This window comes from Charadrius vociferus, unplaced genomic scaffold (genome assembly GCF_000708025.1).
Source record: "Charadrius vociferus isolate BGI_N301 unplaced genomic scaffold, ASM70802v2 scaffold549, whole genome shotgun sequence".
NCBI lineage: Eukaryota > Metazoa > Chordata > Aves > Charadriiformes > Charadriidae > Charadrius > Charadrius vociferus.
In genome coordinates this window covers 4,771,739-4,791,494 of record NW_009650103.1, presented here as the reverse complement: position 1 = coordinate 4,791,494, position 19,756 = coordinate 4,771,739, and the positions used below count along the sequence as shown (strand labels likewise).

Below are 19,756 nucleotides of genomic sequence, written 5' to 3'. Positions count from 1 at the left end.
AACTGTTTGTTTACAGAATTTGTCCCCAAATCCAGCTACGCCGGCTCTAGGGAGTGAGGCCAAGCTCAGCTGTCCCAATCAAGGCTTCTAAGTTACAGTGAACAGAATAGATAATCACCCATGGTTTGATTTTTATATTCTTGCCCATCCTGGAAAGTCAAGAAAATACTTCAGAGTTAATTTATTTACGTATTAGTTCTGCAGGACTTAAGTATAGCAAAAGGAGCTGCTTCCTTTGAGGCGGTATGCACGATGCGTTACCCTTGATTTGGCCAGACAGAGCACACGCCTATTCAAACCATCGCTGTCTCCACCATCAGTTCCAGCACCCGCAAAGAGCGCACTGGGGATGGACGGTGCCCCGGGGCTCGGCGGGCAGTGTGTGCTGTGGGGCTGCCAGGAAGGAGCCTTCCTTTGGCACAAACAGGCACACTCCAAGTGAAGCAGCTGCTCAGGGAGCTCCTGCTCCACTCAGTCTTTGTTTTTATCGGCTGCTAAAAGTGCAGCAGCAGCTGTCCCTGTGAGAGAGGATTTTAGGAGGCAGAAGCGCTCTGCCTCATTTCTGGTTTAACTCCCTATGAGAAATAGGAGCCTTAATTACATGTCTGACACACCCATTCTTACCATGGGCAGAAGGTGGGGTTTGTTTCATGTTTTAATATCTCTCAGTTTTAAATAGTTATAGCATCCCAGTGGAGGTAACGAGAACTATAAAGAGAAAGAAATCAAGATTAGGGTTTTGATCCAAAATGTATTGCACCACAAATTTCATAGTGTTTCATAATACAATCCATATTTACAGCACAGAAGGAAAGAAACCAATGGCCATAGAAAGGATTATGTATACCACTGTTTTTATACAAGGGAAAGTGCATTAGCTTTTTAATATACGTATACACACCATTCTTGCTCTGATATCTAAAGAAAATTCAACATTTAAGAACTAGAGTTATGGTAAGTTGATCCTGTATGAGCTTTGGGATGTTAAATTGAAGCTGTGTTAATGAATATATAATCTAAGACTTTATGTTGTCACTCTCTATTCTATGCTGCCTGTACTGCTTTTGCTGTTCAGCAGTAACCTTTCAAGCCTGGATCAACATAAACCAATTAGTCATTCAGCAGGCATCAGCGCGAGCAGAGGGAATCCTGTCCCCTGGTCTCAGGTCCCACAGACAGGCCGGGAAGAGGGACAGTCTAAAGAAAAAGACCGTAGAGAATAAAATCTTCCCAGAACCAACAGGGTCATCCTGCCCCTGCTTTGTTTCAGTACTGGAGCAATTGATACAAACCCACTTTTTGATTGTCTATTTTCATATCAGAGCACGGTTGTACTCTTCCCATAAACTTCCCTATGCAATTGTTAAGTGCCATGGATCAGGTTACTAAGGGCTGTGTTTGGACAAGCTTTAGTGTACTAAAAAAATCCTGTTGGTTTTCTTCACTTTAAATAAATATAACCTAGCTCTAAACTGAGGAGTGTCACTTGTGCCAAGGTAATGGCTACTGCGAGTACCGTGTCTGGGACATGGCTGATTAACAAAAACTGGGGAGGCCACCTGGGGTCTCGATGAGCAGCACATTTTCCGCTCTGGTAACTGACCTCGTGTGGAAGGACACTTCCATCTTCACCACAGCACGAGGGTCCACGGGAGCAGGGCGCAGCTCACGTGCTGTAACTAACTCTACACCTCGACTGCCACCGCCAAGGTCATTCAGACCCCTGTTAGCAAAGCAGAGTTAAAAACCTGAACAGTGACCGTACCCCTACTAGAGGACAGGTTGAATTTTCTTGACTATATTTAATAAAAGTATTGTTAGTAACACAAACCTCATTGTAAGTGAATTACCAGAACTGCAGCCTGCTCATCGAATTCCAGACGCATGTAGTTTTTTGAAAATATGTCCCATTTTTAAAGTCAGACTTGCTGCTGCTTCCCCTTTTCATCTAGATTCTACAGTGGTGTTAATAACTATGGGCAAAATTGTGCTTCCGCTCTGTGAGGCAAGGGCCGCCTTGGTCCCCTTTTCCTAAGGGGGAAGGAAAGCAAGCTGCTAAAACCCAGATTTATTCACTACGAGTTGAATTTTGCCCTCAAAACCAAAAATCTCATGAGCAGCGTTTCTTTCACCATGTAGCTAGGGGACAGTTAACAGCCCACTACATGTTCATAACAGTTTTTAAGCATCAGTATTTGAAGTACAGAAAACCACAGCCCAAGAGGCAGATACTGGTTACGAAGATTTGTTGCTAGCAGACTTGGAAGGAAAAAAAAAATAAAAATCAAAGTGTTTAGTACCAATATTTTTTATCTTTGTCACTAGATTATTATTATTGTTTTTTTTTTTTTTTAAATAAAAGGTATTCTCTGTGTGCATTTACAATACCTGGAATTCAGCTTTAAAAATTTAAAATGGTTTACTACCCCTTCTTCCCAATGCTAACAACGTATGGTACAGGCTAATAGATTAGTTTTAAAGGCGACTGAGTATTAGGTACTATAATTAAGACCATTTTAAATATTATTTTTCTTTAAGAAAAGTAAAATCAGACAACTCTAAAGTTGTGCCCTCAAATTAAATAATCATCATCAACATGCAGCCTTCAGGACTGCAGGCCAGGATATACGCACCTTAAATTACACAGTGATATGAAAAAATGCAAACCATTAGTTCTATCAGTATAACAAGGCAAGGCAGATTTCTTTTTTTGGTTAAAGCTCCTGCTCCTGTTCTTTGAAAGGCTTTTCAAACTGTCCAAAACTCAATACAGTACTGCCAACATTTTTTTTTTTTTTTCATTGCTTGCTTTCCACAGCGAGACAAGGAAGCTTTACTGTGCCTAGAGTTACTCGGCTCTAGCCCTCCAAAACAGAAGCTGGAATCACCATCAGTAACAGACGCACGCGTTAGAAGCTTGAACTGCCAGCACCGCTATTAGTGAGGTTAACATTACCCTTTGGTGCCAAGAAAACAAGACCGATGAGCACAAGGAGCAGACTTCCATTGAGGGACCGTCGAGACAACAGTCCCCAAATCCAACCCAGAAGAGGTGTTTCAGCTTGTAGTGACAATTTCTCCTTGCACAGTATTAGTTTTGTAAACAGTGTCAAAAGTTCTTGTACAAAATACTGCAATGACAGTGATTAAGACACACCTGAATTAGTGTGTTCAGCGTTCTTTTCACAGAAAAAAGTGGCGAGATGCTGACTGCTCGTTTTCAGGTTCCCTTAAGGCCACAGTGTCCTTGGGCTCGAGATAGACGGCCGGATGCTGCCTTTAGGAGATGGCTTTGACCCAAACCATGACATCTAGGAGAGGAAAGCACAATACATGTTATGCTAGGTTCACGCTTTTAAGAGGCTGAAGATTTGAAAAAAGAAAGAATACGGTACACAGGCACCTCCCCATCATTTGATGGAAAGAACCGTTTATAAAACAGAACACTGCAGACTTCAGACCGCAGTGAAGATAGTTTCACCCAATCAGATCTGGAAGAGACAGCATCCATTTGCCACAAGTGAAGATGACTGAAGATTACACTTACATATATTCCTTTAAAGTAATTACAAATTGCAAATCTACAGTCATTTAAACATGGTACCTTTAGTCAATCTACTATTAAACTGTTCCCTGAACAAGATGGCAAGGGCACCTCCCTCAGCTGCAATCATACATAGACTGAACACGTCCAGCTCACTGAGTGGGCAGAGATGAACGCAGGACATCGAAGGGACTGAGGCAGCGCTCGTTAATGATCACTCACTAACAAACACATAGCCAGGGACACACGGTCTCATTTTACACAATGGAAAGGAAGAACAGATCTACATGTCTAAGCCCAATGTCAAAGCGACAAACCAAGAATTTGGCTTCCTGCTTTTAAACATTTGACTGTACATTTGAACCAAGAATTTGGCTTCCTGCTTTTAAAGATTTGACTGTACTCCAGCAAGGAGCTTCCAGCCTCCCTCCATGGACTCAGTCCGCTGGGAAAAACTGTGCTGTTACTCCTTCTCTGAAGCACTGAAAATTGCGATTTCCCTCACTGAAATGGACAATTTCCGACATGTATGTGATTAGCTAACATTTTAATAATCAATTACAGTTATTACTGTAGCTAACATTTGGAAAAGATACTTTTCATGATCTCCCAGCACCTAAGAACTCTCATTCCATCTGCTGGGAGTCCTGTTGGAGACTACAAAGGGAACACAGCCCTTACCTTGTACTCCAAAGTTTCTTTAAGCATGTTTTCTTCCTCTTGTGAAAAATTCAGTAACACAGATACAGCTTTAATTAGATGGAATGCCTGAAAGAAACCACAGCATTGTGTTGCTTATGATGCTCTCAGGCTCTACATTCTGGACTATGGTGCAGCAGTTTTTCTGTAGGTTTGGTCACAGACTTTTTAGTCACAACTGCGAAGAGCGGACCAGCAGCCTTCTGTTATCCCCAGCTCCAAGAGACTAGGATGGCCTGTATCTTATTTCTTCTGTTTGTGTTTCCTGGCTTTCTGCTCTTTAACATTGGTTTGCATATTTTGGGGAAAGAAGACAAACGGGGAGCCTAGTTAGTTAGAACAGAGAAGCAGCTTGGCTCCTGTGGCATCCTAGTTTTTGTAAGCTTTGAAAAGTTGATCAAACCAGCATGTAGGTAGGAAAGAATCATGGCATTTCAAATGCACACTTATGTGTATTAACTCCATAGTAATGTTCTAACTGGGGCACACACTGCAGTGTCACTAAAGCAGTCAAGCACTCAGGACACCATAGAGTTCCACAATTATTTCTTGATCTTGCCCACCGACTTGCAATTAAGTCAAGCGTATGACTTTTTTTACCTTCAACTTTTTTTGACACAATGTGGAGAACATGAAGGAGCTCCAAATGCACAAGGAATCGCTTCTTACAGATCAAGAGCAGGTGGTTTATGTCTTTTTCTTGTGGCTTTTTTTTTTTTTCTTTCTTAAACATACAACCACTTGACTCTAATTACATACTCCATATGCTTTTTAGAGGAATGCAGAGGGAATGTCTCGTTGCTTCAGATCTTTAACTTCCAGACATAATCACCACTTAAAAATTCACATTTCCCTTTCATTTAGTTCATAATAATCTGTACTCCCAAACATATCACTATTAGCTATTTTGCTTCATTCTGATGAATCAGTCAACAACTTTTTAAGTGTAAAAGTATGGAAATCTCCTAGAAGTGTCCTTAGCAGGTACAAGGTGGCAGTTTCTAGAGACTTAGACAGTTTCTAGACAGACTTAGAAAGAGAAGGTAAGTGTACATCTTTACCTCAGATTCCCGGCAGGACATGAATTTTAGTACAACATGTTTAAGGTACTCAAAGTTTATCTCCCTTGAGTCATTTAAATCAGAGTTGTTTGTGACAGTCACAGAAGCATTAGGCACTTCAGAATTTGCTTTTTCACGTACTTCAGGTATCTCACTGTCAGGCCTTATTTTCTGAAAACCGAAAGAGAGAAGTACATTGTAGACTCTGTCAGCTTGACACTGGGAGAGGATCCGAGTCTGAGAGAAGGCTTGTATCTACAAGGTGGGTACAACCTGGGAATCAACAGGACAAATTTCTCATTCTTCGTGGATCACAGTGGAGAAGTGTCTTCACCTCTCCCTAGGCTCTAGCACAGAAGCTGGTTGCCGTTAGTGTTACATGTACATTACCCAAACCAGCATGGAGCTGCCTCCACGGTAGAAGCTATCACCTGATAATTTTCTTTTATCACTAACCTGCTCTGTGTCGTTCAAATGTGGGCTTTCTCCAAAGCAGTTTTCAAGCTCAGAACAAAAATAATGATTTTAAAACCTCCGTCATTTTTTTTTTAAATAGAAGAACTTTTTCTTGGAGAGGAAAACTATTTTTAGAGGAATCAAAGGGGAGCTTTCCCTGGTGCAGATATCACTCCCATGGTAAAACTTAGCTGAATGGCAGCTAAGTACCAGTCAAACCTTAGCTGTTCAATCTACAAAAATGTATTAAATGCCCAAGATTACCAAACACAGGTCTTCTGTAGCTAAAATTCTCCCTTGCAAGAACCAAGTGGTGACGGCTACCTGACACACCATCCTTTCCATAAATGATCCAGAATAACGTACTTCCTTAATTTAAGGGTTCACTGATCTGCCTGCAAACACGAGGAAACTGCAGACATCTCTAGCAAAAAACATTACGCTCTAGCCAGTAGTCACGTTTTTGGAATTAGTAGTGCATGTAACTGTCAGTAAGTGCCAGCTGAAGAGAATGAAAAAACATAACCCTTACCAGCTCTTTCTGGAGGGTTTTCTTGAGTTCTGTCATTCTTTGCTGTAGCTGCTTTATCATCTGTAAGCAGAGTAAAGGATAGCGTTAATACAGCATTCATTGTCAGGGCACATTTTAACCCACAGATCTCTGGAAAAACCCAGGACAAACGAGTGTAATGAATGAAACAATCATGAAACAACATTGACAGCTCTGAAGAAGCAACCTAAACGTCTTGCCTTTCTAGCTGCACGGATTAGCAGGCATGTGACAGGATACTTGGGCTTTCATGTGACAGCACAGGGGAAATGAACTGAATTCGCACAAAGGGGCTCTGCAGGAAAGCTGTAAACAGTATCATTTGGTGCATCTTTCCTCCAAAATAGATAAGGATTCCTACAATTCTGGCTGCAGTTTTTATCCACTGTCACTAGATCCTTGTACAATCCAGAGGAAAAAAAAAAATTACTCACAGAATACCGGATTCAAACTGGATCTGCTGTTTTGGTAAGCCTGTCCTTCTAAGGCTGCAGCATGGGCAGCACCAATTATTAGACTTCCTAATTAAAAGTGGAAAGGCTAACAGCTGTTTCTGCCGTTTCAGTTCACCTTGTTTTTCTCAGCAATTTGCTGTTCCAGCTCTCTGTTATCCTTCTGAAGTTTAATGACATCTGCAGCTGCTACCTCTCCATTCTGTTCCGCCACACGGTTTTCTGGAGAATGGAAGTGCTTGTTGCTCAAGACTCCTGTTGACTCCTCTAGTTCTGAAACCTATAAAAATGAAAAGAGTGAATGGCAGAGGTATCATGACGTTTGCAGCCCAGGAATGCTCCCCAGGGAGAAAGCTAGACTTCTTTTCGGTGGTTGTTTTTGGAGGGTGGTGGTGGTTATGAGTTTTTTAAACCAGAAAGCATTAATGGCAGTCTAGTTGGTACACCTCTCACTGGCCTGCTTATTGCTTTTGGGTCTCTGTCTCATTGGTTTCATAATGGTTTTCTCACGACATTTTATGAGTCAAATAAAATAAGGGGTTGTCTTTCACAAACAAGTCACAGATCAGACAGGAAACAGCTTTCTTGAGAAAGAGCGGGAACAACAAGTAACGGTGGTCTGCACTGCTGGTGTTTGAGGTCATGAGCAAGTTGTCGGAGCATGTATCACCAGGCATGACAGGACTGGGGTCCCTTGTACACCTGCTTATTTTCCTGAGAAGTCTGAACAGATCAGATTTGCAACTGCACTCACATTTTTCTCGTGCTCTCTGGCCAACAGGCACTCCTGTATCTGCAACTTCAGTTCATCAATTTCCTTTCTTGCCATTTCTTCTTTCTCCACTGCTCGGCTATTACTTGCCTCTATGTCAGACTGCAACTGATGCATTTGCAGCAAGACAGCTTCATGATCTGAGAAAGGAAAGACCTGATTAGTATCAGCCTACTCAATCAAATGGGGAGTTTTAATTATTTTTCTTAAACAAAGCAAGTTACAGTGACAGTAAATCCTGACCTTTTTGCCTTGCTCTGTTGTAAAGACAGAAAGACGACAGAATTTAAGCCACCCAAGCTCACAAGCGTGTTTTTGCAAAGGAACAACCTAACTATCTGAAAGTCAGAGTGATTTTAATACTTAACAACATAATTATCAATTATACTTGCTCTAAAAAACCCCCATCAGAAGTCTGTGTGACTTGTGCCGTGACTGCACGGGAACGTGGGGCTGAGCTGTGAGCAGGAATGCTCCCTGGCGCAAGGGCCTACTGACATGGCTAGCCAGTGGCACGGTGCAACAAGACGCTTCGGTTCTGTTCCCCTTCTAAATAATGGCAACACACAAGAGAAACACGGTGAGGTCAGGAATTGAATGAAGATGACCGCACTTCATTTTTTTAGTATAACTGTGGAATATCAGTTTAAGAATGTAAATAATCTTTCAAGCAAATGCAGTTTTTAAACTGTTGCAATGAAGGAACAGTTTTTGATCTGGATCACTTATTTCATGTTCTACGCAAAACAATGATTTGCAAAAAGTACAGCAAGGTTTGTTATTTTCTGGTGTATAAACATAAGACTTTGATTTAAAAAAGTGATTTTGTTTTTAAGGATGCAGTAGAGAGACTGTCCACTCATTACTGAAGGATTCAAGATTTTGAAAATTCTAATAGATCAATCACGGAAGAGAAATCTAGAATTACCACAATCTCCAAGGCAAGCCCAGAACTAGAGACTGTACTTAGATAAAGCTGTCTGGGATACAGTAGACTCGTTTGGTCTAACCTTGACTCAGTTGGTTTAGTTCTTCCTTCTGTTTTAGAAGCATATCACACTTTTCGTCAATGAGCTGGTCTTTTTCCTTTATTACGGAAGCCAGATGTGAAACCTTCAAAGCAGGCAAACAAACAGAAGTCATTTAAGATTTAAACTAGAAGAGGGCACTGAAAGATTTCAACATACCTCAAGGTTCAGAATTATTTTTTTTTTTTGTGGGAATGACTGGAGAAGAATTCTTGTATCAGTGACAAAGGCAGTGGCTGGTATCTACAACTGGCAGGGGCTGCCTGAGCTCTGTGCTAGGCAATACAACACCTTGAAAAAGTGATTTGTGCAGCATTAGTGTTACAGATAATACAATGTGGATGTCTGTGATCTGTCCAGAGACTCACATTACTGACCTCATTAAAAAGCACTGCAGTCAATGTGTTCTAAGAGCTAAAACACTCTGTTTTTGATAAACTCCTCGCCACAATTACAGATTGCCTCATAACCAGCAGGTGGCAGCTGTAAGACAGCCGCAGAGCAACACCAGAGATCGCCTTATACCGCTTTTACATACAGCTGGACTAAGCAAGCACAGGACCCACAGCAGTCCCAGAAGAATGAAGAAACCAAAAGATGGTACTACATTCAGCCAGACTTGCTCAGCTGGCAGTTCCCAGCTTTAGCAAACACAAGCTCACTTTATCCACCATGACCATTTTTAATAATATAAATTCTAGGTGGTCTCTTCTTTTTGGTTACTGGATACAACCTCCTCCCTATGAGGAAATTTACAGTTTTGGAACTGCTGTGCTTCAGAGGGACAATGTGATAGAAGTGCTGAAATGAACAAGAACAGAATGAATAGGTTTCTTTAAAATAAACTGCCAACCAGTCGGTGCCTCAGGATGGCTGGGACTATGCTCCATCTTAGAGGTGTAAAGGGCTCTGAAATATCAGTCACCTTCATTCCGAGCAAATGTATTCACTTGCTACTACCTGGTCTTCCCCTCAGTTGTTCATATTCAGCTGCCGCAACTTGCCATAATTCTTGAGAGTTACAAACTTATGAATATACATACAAACTTACAAATATCCTTAACTTTGCAGTCAGCAGCAGTTTACATTCTTCCACTGGAATAACTCACGTATGTTGATTACATTCTTGTGCAGGCATTTACACAGACACTCTTAAGTTTGAAGTTTACTGAGGCAACCACTGCTGTCTTCCATGCTGAGGATATGATTCTGATTAATGTTCCTGACTGTTAATGGTAATCAAGTCCAAATCTAGTCTAGTCTGCGTGCAAGGTGGGGAGACCCAAATATATTTTAGACTGTAGCTATTAACCAACCTGCTGCTGCAATTCCTCTCTTTGTTTTCGTGTTTCTTCCAATGCTTTAGCAATTTCAACGCTGACAGTCTCTCTGCTGCTCAATTCATTCTGCAAACCAAAAGCAATTTAGAGGTTACCTGAGACAACTAAAATCAAGTCAGTCTCATCTTTAAACCCAAATCCATTAGCAACTAGAATTTATAGGTGTTTTACCACATCATGATTTACCCTTCCAAATGACAGTGACTGTTTTATTTTACTGCACTGCTGCTATCTGCACATGTAACAGCAACACAGAACTGATGTAAGAGACCAAACATATCCAATGCTTAAAACATTCTTCAGCTTGAAGTCCCTATTACAAAGAAGTAGCTCCTTCCTACAACTTTAATTGCAGTTGTGCATCTGAGAGTAGCTACAGGAAAAAAAACCTTGCAACAATCTAAAATTACAGTCAACAGACAGTATAAACTATAAATACCTGACCAACTTAAGTTTTTAACTTTTGTTTTGAATGCTATGAATGGAATTTGATTCTGAACTATTCCATATTCATTACTGCTAACAGGATTTAAAAACCCTTCATGCCTGACAATACGGGAATGTATTATTTCTGCCTGATTTAGGCAGACCCAAGCGTTCCGTTTCAGAAAAGGATCAACCATTTGTAATGGTCCTCAAATGCATTTCTACTGAGGTAGATGATTTACAGCTGGAAGTACATGCAACCTGAATGTAATGTGACTCCAAGTCCGAAGAATATAGTAAACTTTGCCATTAACTGTTTCTCAAACTCGGCTCTTTATTTAACCAATGTCACGAACCAATTAAGGCTTTACCTTTAGCCTGTTGAATTCAGACTCTTGTTTTTTTAAAGAATTCTCATACTCTTCTCTGCTTCCATTAAGACTTTCATTTTCCTTTTCCAACTGGCTCTGTAAAATAAAGATTGCTTAAATACTAAGCACAATTATCCTAATGCTTTGTTTAAAAAATTAAACACGTCAAATGCTTTGTTCATATTTAATTTCTCAAAGTATGAGATCTACTATTATAATGCCAGGAGTGCTGAATAAGAACATTCAGACAACACGCAAGGTCTACAAACCATGTTAAAATAATTGTGAGAAGGCTCACGTGGCCCACTGAACAGTTTCTGTACTTACGATCCTGTGCTGAGCAGCTGTTTTTTCAAATTCCCAAGCTGTTTCAAGAGCAGCAATTTGAGATTCCAGCCCAGTAACTTTCTGATCATACTGATGTTTCTCATTTAAAATCTGTTGTTGTAGTTTGTTTCTTTCATCCTCTAGACCAGATTGCTTAAGAGAAATAAAGAACACTATGTTTAATAAAAAGGTATTTTGAAGCTCTGACAAGAATTGGACACCATTCCATGCAACATAGACTCAAACTAAAGCAACACTATTGCTTTGGCAGCAGCGTCATGCACTCATATACAGACACTAGTTTAGGAGACAAACAGCAAGAAAACACTTGAGTAACAAAACAAACAGAGAAACGAGTCTCTGGCAATGCTGAAGACTGATCTGATACTGGTCAGTGAAACATCATGCAACATACTCACCAGCTTCTGGATCTTCAGATCCTGCTCAGCAGCTGCTTCTTTGTTCTTTTCCAATGCTTCTGTAGCAATCTGCAGTTTTTGTTCCAGTTCTTTCTTCTAAAATATAACCATACATTAAATTCCTTACCCATTGGCATCTACGTTATTAGAAAAAACGTACAGAATGTGGGACGACCAAGTAGGGGAAGGTAAACGTTAAAACCACATAGTTCAGAGACTGCCTACTTGACACATGCTGCTTTTAAAACCTCTTCACCACACCACTACCCCCAGCAATGCTTGTGCTTCAGCTATTTGTTCCTTAGGACAGAGAAGATACGCATGAAATCTCAAACTTCATAACCTCAAGGCCCTTCTCCACCACTGAAGGTGGAGAGATGAGCAAGACATTGATCAATTAGACTTTCCTTTCAAGACTAAATGTGACATAGTCTCACCTTTGAGAGCACAAGTACAGTGCGGAGAGGAGGTATAGGGCATAAAGATGCTGGGAACAGTGGGACTGTAGGGGAAAAAAAACCAACCAAAACTTACCTGTGTTTCCAACCGGTTCAGAGTCTCAGTGTGGTGTGTTCTGTCTGCTAGTAGCTGCTGCCTGGTTTCACCCAGTCTCTGCTCAAGAGTGGCTTTCTGAACATTGAGATGAAGAACAGGAGGAAGGACGGACAAAAAGGTAAGGGTTTTTTAGTTAAAATTTTTCTTTTTATTTCATTAATAAAGTCAAACTAAAGCTGTTCTTTTGCTTTTAAGCAGTCAGATGCATTGCCCAGACAGACAATGCAGAAAGACCAATAAAGATATCTGTGCAATATCTACATAAACAGGCTCAATGTAGTCACCCACACAATTCTGTCCAGCACAGAAAGCGTGCCAATATACACTGACAGGACAAACATGCCTGCATTACACCATCATATATTCTTTCCATGTGTGATAAGTAATGTATGTCCTAAAAAAATCTCACTAAGATTGCACTTCTAAGTGGTCTATAAATGTGTAATTACCTCCTTGAGTAGCTCCTGCACATGCTCATCCCCCGAAAGATTTCTTTCTAGCTTTTTTTCCAAAGAAGAAACTTTTTCCTGCAGCTGTTCAATAAGTTTATTTCTCTCAGAAAATTCAACAGTCATCTACGAGAACAAGAAATCACAGAACGTTTTTTGTAGTGAAGCTTTCATCTAATCCATTGTGGTTTGACTTTAAGAAGTGCCATTAGAAAGAGAAATGTCCTATTTGAAAAGACAATAGGATCCTAAAACAATTTCTAGACACCAGGTTTGAAACCCACAGCACATTACCCAAGTGTACACCGCTACACCAGCCAACAGCAGATGCATCTGAAAACACTTAACCTTTTGCTTGTGTTGTTCATATTCCACCGTCAGAGATTCATGCTCCACCTGTAACATTTCCAGTCTCTTCTCCCAACCAGAACCAGCAACTCGAGCCTAAAAATTTTGAGAAATTACTTGCTTTGAAACTTAAGATTCCCAAAACCACATAATTGATATCTAATCTAACTTCTGCAGACAAGGAGCTCTTTGAATCAAATCTCACTTAACTCAAACTTACATTTTGCAAGTCTACAGAAAGCTGCTGAATGACAGTTTGTAGCTCCTGTTCTCTTAACTCCAGAGCAGTGATCTTATTTTCTGCATTTGTCTCAGCTGTCATTAGTTCATCTCTTCACAGAAAGAGAATAAAAAAAAAGGTGACATACTGTTCCAGAAAAATAATCTGTAGCAGATAATTCTGCTTCTTATGAAAATGGACTAGGCAACATCAACAAGGTTTTCTTGTCCTAAAACCAGCAGCTCCTTGATTATACATTTTCTACAAAAAGTGACAGTTAAGCATTCAAACTATGAAAAAAAGAAAACATAGCAAGCTTACAAACAAGTACTACTTTAACTGGCTTGAAAAGAAATATGAACTTGGCATTTACATCTACATTGGCATACCAGAAGCAATTCAGTCAGCTCACTACACATATAAACTCTTCTAAAAAGACAGAACTGGGCACAAAGTAAAAGTATAGGGGAAATGAATACACTGCTCCCCCTGAAACAGCACATCCGTACCTCTGCGCCTCCAGGTCCAAGAACTGCTGCTGCAACTCCTGAAGATCTTTCCTTAGGCCTGATGACTCATTGCTGGCATCCTGAAGCACCTCTTTAGTGTGGCTTAGTTCTCGAGTGCACGCCTCTAGTTCCTGCTCTGTTTTGCTCAGAGATTCTTCCTTTTTCAAAAGCTGAATATTAGAATGTTATCTTTGACAATACAGATGATCTGGTAACACTGATAAAATCTCCTCATTGAAGCTTGTCTCTTTTATTAAGTTATGAGCTGAATTAAATGAAACAATAAACAACTCCCAGGAAAGTCACTGCTGAAATAAAACTATCTAATACCGTATGTATGTAACTACTGTTAGGATTTTGACACTGACCAGGACTGTATACAAGCATAAAGGCTAAAAAAATTAATGCAGAGCTACCACTAACTCAGTATTCTAACAGAAATTTTAGGAAAGGAAAAAAAAAAAGTTTAAAACAATCTTACCATGTGTTTAACTTTGGCAATTTCCTGCTGTTGAAAGCCCTCCAGTTCATCTATTTCATCTCTTTTTTGAAAAAGGTTCAAACTCTGCTCCCTCATTTCTTGTAACTGTGTTTCAAGCATTTTTTTCTCCTGATAAACCAACAAAAAAAAAAAAAAGGAATCCAAGACTACCAGTATGCTCATTTCAAGTCAATAGATTAAGTTTAATGAAACTCTCTAGGAAAGGAACCTTGTCTTGCAGCCATAAGGTTCTCTGATGGTGCTACATCTAGAACTAGAAACTCTACCACATTCATGTCACAGTAAACAATGTGGAGCAAATTGCCAAACTTTTAAAATTACAAAAAAAAAAATCCATATTCATTCATTACAATGCAGCCAATGATCACCTAACTGAAACCTTAAAAATTGAGAGCAAATAGTAGCATGTTTAATGTCTTCATAATCAGAGATACTTTAAAATAGACTAAGTTAAACAGCTCAAACAAGTACAAGACTGAAATCCTGTATTAAAAATATCTCTACCAAACAGTTTTGTTTATTTTATGAAACAGATGATCTACTGCAAAACCTCAAACAAAGTCACTACCTCCTTCCGCATCCCAGCTGCCTCCCTCTGTAATAAAGGAAACTATTGTTCCACCTTAGAGAAGCATATCTTTCTCATTGCAACTCATCATTCTGTACTTTCCCTCTGAAAAATAATTCCAGATATACCTCCTGAAACACTGGGTCTCAAACCAGGACATGAAAACAAATGTCTGGCCACTCCCACTGAGCAAAGATCAAATAATAAAAAGGGCTGAGCAGAGTTGAGCTGTAGAAAGCGTACAGGCCGGTGCTTACAAGTACACACACACATGAAAAACCCACCCAACCCCCCAAAGCTTATTACCTTTTCAATTTGACCCACTTTTTCCATCCACACCTGAACAAGAAAGAAAAAAAAAAAAAATCAAAACCCATTTGCAGACTTTCAAGGGCAGCAATTACAGTTAAAAAAATTAATTTGTACTGTTAACAGAGACACTAAGTTGTGGTAATCATTAAAAAAGTAATCAGCAAAGGAAAACTAACAGCTAGTGTTTTAATATAAAACCCGAGGAATCATTTATGCTACCTGAATAAGCTTATGCAAGTAAAATAAAATGAAAGTGACAACAGGTCTACTGCAATCGAATCTTACCTAACACAAGCGCAAGCTTAACCTTGCATCAGAAATTGTTGTGGGCTCTTTTCAAAAACAGTAAGAACAGTCAGAACAATGACAGGTCTTATACCATTTCTGGCGTTTGAACTTAATACTCCTTTCTTTTCTCAGTGCTGGCATGTGAAGCAAATACAATGCAGAACAACTACTTTAATTAATGGTGACACCTGCTTAAAACATCAAGGTCATGCACTCAGATCTGCACAGATGCTCAAAAGCCGAGTTTTCCAGCTCTGTTACCTGGTCCTTTTTTTCTAAGGCCAAAGCCATCCCTTCAGCCATCTTGGCCCGACTGGCCTGGTGAGCTTCATTCTGCTCCTGGAACTTCCTCATGGAGGCTATCAACAGAGAATCACCAGCTATAATTAAAAACTCATCTTTCGAAATTTCTTCTCAATTTTCTGCAAGTTATTTATAACTTTAAAGAGCTTCTTCTGCAAGTAATTAGCCCCATCTTGACTCTCTAGCACTAACGCTGTGCGCTTACTACCTCACACTGCTTGCACGCTGGACAGATGCCAGAAATAACAGAAGACAGCAGTACTGCTCCTCACTGGATTATAACAAAGCTGTAGGTTTCAAAAAAGTCTCTCCTGCATGTTAGCCCCAAATTTGGCAAAAGGAGTGTAACAAGAACTTTGTTCAAGAGCCAACACACTACTGCTGCTTTTTACACTGTAAATAAGGCAAGAACTTGCGTTGTAATTCTTCGCAACCTAGAGGTGCTCAGTTTGAAAGGAAACGATTAAAACATCTGTACAGCAAACCCACTGCCTTCCAACCACAACAATTTTCAACTCAAAAAAACCCAACACACACAAAAAGGAAAAAGAAAAGTACGTACAATCCTGATGCTTTTCTAATGCATTTTCAAGCTTCTCTTTTATCTTCTGCAAGTTTCGGATCTGATCAGCATAATCTTGTGGGAGGAGGGAGAAGCACAGACCAGGAATGAACAGACATTGGGGAAGGAAATTTTCAGGAAAAAAAAAAAAGAAAAAAAAAAAAGAAAAAAGGATGAGTGGAAAATGACAATGTTTTTCTCCATCAGAAAATCATGCCTGCTGAGGAAAACTTGGGTGACCATAACAATGAACACAAGCAAATAGTTCTGTACTGCCCAGAGGGTAAATGGTTGGTACAAACAGGAGGAGCTGTCCTAGATGTGCTAGTGACACAAAAAAGGGCAGTGCCAGAGAACGAAGAACTATCCCACATTTTACTTCATTCAAGAACTGTGATTTGTTAACTCTGTTTAGGAAAGGTCTCTCTCACTGGAGGATGAGAGGATGGGCCAATTCACAGACACCGCATCCCTGCTCCATACTGCTCGCAGTGCCGTACAAGTCTCGCAGTGTTTCTGAGGTGAGCCCTAACTGGTGCTCCCACCTGGCTGATCTCGTGCTCTTACCACTACTGTGCCTACCGAGCAGAACTGAAGGCAGGCAGATATAAAAAGACAGAATAAAATACCCACACACCTTGGAGAAGTTTATGTACAACGGAAAGGAGGATTTACTTACTGACTGGGCTGCTTGCACGAGTCTCTTGATACTCAGAGCCTCCCTCTCTCCTACTAAGCCCCAACCAACACTTTTAAGTTTACCTTATGTAAACAGGTGAACATTTTCAAATTGCAATGTGAAAGCATTTCTGAATCCTACATTTTCTTGAACTGAACAGGAGCCTGATAAGTCTCCAAAGCAAACTAAAATAAACCTGAGCTGGCTATAACCTTTCCTTATTTTCCAAGGCCTTCTATGAGCTTTGAGAAGCAGCAGCATAACACAGTTTAGCCTAGTCTCTAACCCACTGCACACAACAGGGATGGAAAGCAGTGTCAGAGCAGGGCCCTGACTACAGCTTTACAGAACCAAGTATTATCTTAGAAAGAAAAAAAGCCTCAAGACTGTTTTATGTTGAATCTTTTGCTTTTTCTTAATTTCAAAGTTCACTTATTTAAGGATGGTTACTGTGCTACATCAGAAAGCTTAGATCTTAAAAGAAACAAACCATTATGTACACAGAGTAAGTAAAATAAAAATGGGGAAAGACTGAAGCATGGGGACAGAAAGCTATCCCAGCCATTCAAAAGAATCACACAAACGTGTCATGAAATCAGCAGAAAAGAATCAGTCATCTTTATAAAAAAAATCAGTTATACTGGGTGCTACCTAGATGACGATCAACAGGGTTGTTACAAACGGTAACAAAAAAACCCCTAAACCCATGTATTTTCAATAAATTAAAACACAAGTTCAAAGGAAAATATTTCCTAAAGTAATAGGGTTTTATCTGTATCAAGACACATACCAGACAGCTTGACCTCCAGTTTTCTTATTTGTTCATTTCTTCTGAACAACTGGGATGAAAGATCCTCTCTGGAGCTGCTTCCATCAGAAGCCTTGGTAGAAAAACACCACTCATGAAACTTACAAAATTTAGAAAAAGTGATCCTGCCCTATACCAACTCTAAGATAATAAACATTATCCCACCCAGGAATAATGCTTCAGTTTCTCACATAAAGGGGAAAGTTGTACTAGCACAGCAGAATGTGTAAAAAATGCTGAAGAAGAAAAACAGTACGGGCTTAAACAGCCAGCTCTGCAACACTGGTCTGTTCCATCAAATACAACGCTTTCAAAAAAGCTATAGCTGAAAACCGTTTGTTCAAACTGGTCACTGAGGAGATGACATAATAGAAAGACTAAAGGGGGAAAAAAAATCAGGCTTTACAGTAGAGGTTTCAGGATGTGTCAAAGCAAAAGTCTTCAGAAAAACTAAATAGAAAAGAAACAGTAACACCCTTCACGTGGGATAAGCTCGCTTTAGCACGAACACCGTAGTCTTTCCAGGCAATGGTCTCTCCATGCAAAATAGACTCATGATTATGTACGGGGTTTTTTTACCCCATAAAAATCAGTATTAAGAGCAATTAAATATTGCTAAACCAACTAATTCTTGAAGATTTTCTGAAAATGGCTCAAGATTTCAGCTACCATCATTATTTATTTTCTGTTCTGTAAACTCACAAGAATGAAATTTCTATGTGAGAACTTGTCAAGCACAAAAAAAATTCAGAAAAACAGGAGACTAATATTTCTGTTATAAAATGTATTCAAAGATTAGGAGCTCCAACTTTCTGCTCAATAGAACTTGAATTTCAGCTGCGCTTCAGAAAAAAAACGAAGTTAAAACTCAACCGTGTAACTTCTCCATTTTGCAGACAGTAAAACAGAATCATAAAGTGACTTGCTGCAATACAGCGGGTACTGTTGGCTCCAACGGTGGTGCGACACTGTGTCTTAATCCAGGTTTTCAAAAACATGATAGCCATCAAGGGGCAGAGGTGCCAGAGCATTACACGGTTTCATTTAACCCATATGCTCCTGGAATGGCACAGCTTTCTTAAACAATGCTTTATAATGAAAGTTCAAACCAGACGTTGGAGGAACTCTAATAGTTTGAAGTGCAGCAAAACTGAATACACGTTGCATAAACAACATGCTCGAGTAGGAAGAGTACCAGGAAGCCCACAGGTAAACAGAGGACCACAGAAACATCATTGCTAACCAGTACCTAACTTGCTTCCCTACTGCTTCAGTAATTAATTTTACAAATAGATATCTTACGTGTTACTACAGCTTTATTCAGTATTTTATGTCTGTTTAATAATGTTCTGTATTGAAACAGCTTTGTAACTCATGTTTACATGGGAATATGAGCCTCCTGGTAACTACTATGGTTAACATGCAAACATTTCCTCTTCAGTATTTAAGTTTATTTAAGCTAATGATTCATTTATGCATTAAGATGTACGAAGACACCCTGATCCGTATTCAACTCGCACACTAGACTTAAAATGGTTGTCTGTAAAGCCATAATAGAAATACTGTAGGAGAAATCAAATTTCAAAGCAAGGTGTAACTCACAAAGTCATCTCCGGAGTCCGCTCCCACGGAGGTAATTGACTCCTTACTGCCAGACCTGGGTATCCTGGCAGCTCCTCCTGGCCTGGGAGCGATAGCTGCCTCTTCTGCTATCTTCTTCTTCAGTTTTGCAAACATTTTACTGCTCTATAGCACTGAAATACCCAGATACTTTGAAAAGCCACTACCTCCAATATGGTTAATAGAGTGACGCTCTGTTTAAAGCTTCCAGATGCCGAGATTTAATTTTGCGCCTCATCCACTGAGTTTTATTGCATTTCTAGTTCCATTAAAGCCTTCATAGCCTAAGAGTACCTGCAAATTAAATAGATACGGTTTCCACACTAAAAATTTCTACCCGTATTAGGCATTTAAACACAACTAAATACCTTTTAATATCACACCTGTTATAATACACTAAGAAAAAAGTCACCCAGGGCAGGAGCCTTTAAGAACCCAAACCCTGCCCGTGAGGGCGTTGGACGGACCGGCTGGCGCCGCCAGGCCGGTGCCAGACCCACTGCGGGGGCGGCGTGCGGCTCTCCACAGCCCGGCGGCCCTCCGCAGCGCGGCCCCCGCCCAAAGGCGAGGGAAGCCCGGGGCCGGCCC

At 40.1% G+C, this 19,756-nt stretch overlaps 1 protein-coding gene across 1 annotated transcript; it reads right to left on the bottom strand.

Annotated features, from left to right (window-relative positions):
- Positions 1–3,230: 3,230 nt before the first annotated feature.
- Positions 3,231–19,285, bottom strand: GOLGA1 (golgin A1). Its single transcript, XM_009892286.1, has 22 exons — positions 19,151–19,285; positions 17,531–17,621; positions 16,062–16,136; positions 15,458–15,555; positions 14,903–14,935; positions 14,008–14,136; positions 13,527–13,696; positions 13,018–13,129; positions 12,798–12,893; positions 12,450–12,575; positions 11,980–12,075; positions 11,446–11,541; positions 11,027–11,179; positions 10,700–10,795; positions 9,879–9,968; positions 8,545–8,647; positions 7,517–7,674; positions 6,881–7,042; positions 6,293–6,352; positions 5,305–5,475; positions 4,226–4,312; positions 3,231–3,311 (listed from the first exon to the last, which is right to left on the bottom strand). Exons 1-22 carry the CDS (start codon positions 19,283–19,285, stop codon positions 3,231–3,233), a joined length of 2,418 nt encoding a protein of 805 aa, XP_009890588.1.
- Positions 19,286–19,756: the final 471 nt, after the last annotated feature.

What these genes read in the sequence shown, in the direction of transcription:
- GOLGA1 (XM_009892286.1), bottom strand. Translation starts at nt 19,285, where the DNA reads ATGTTTGCAAAACTGAAGAAGAAGATAGCAGAAGAGGCAGCTATCGCT. An exon ending in TGAACCGGTTGGAAACACAG is followed by an intron (nt 11,542 to 11,979) that starts GTAAGTTTTGGT and finishes GTTATATTTTAG; the next exon opens with AAGAAAGAACTGGAACAAAA. An exon ending in ATCTGAAGATCCAGAAGCTG is followed by an intron (nt 11,180 to 11,445) that starts GTGAGTATGTTG and finishes ATTTCTCTTAAG; the next exon opens with CAATCTGGTCTAGAGGATGA.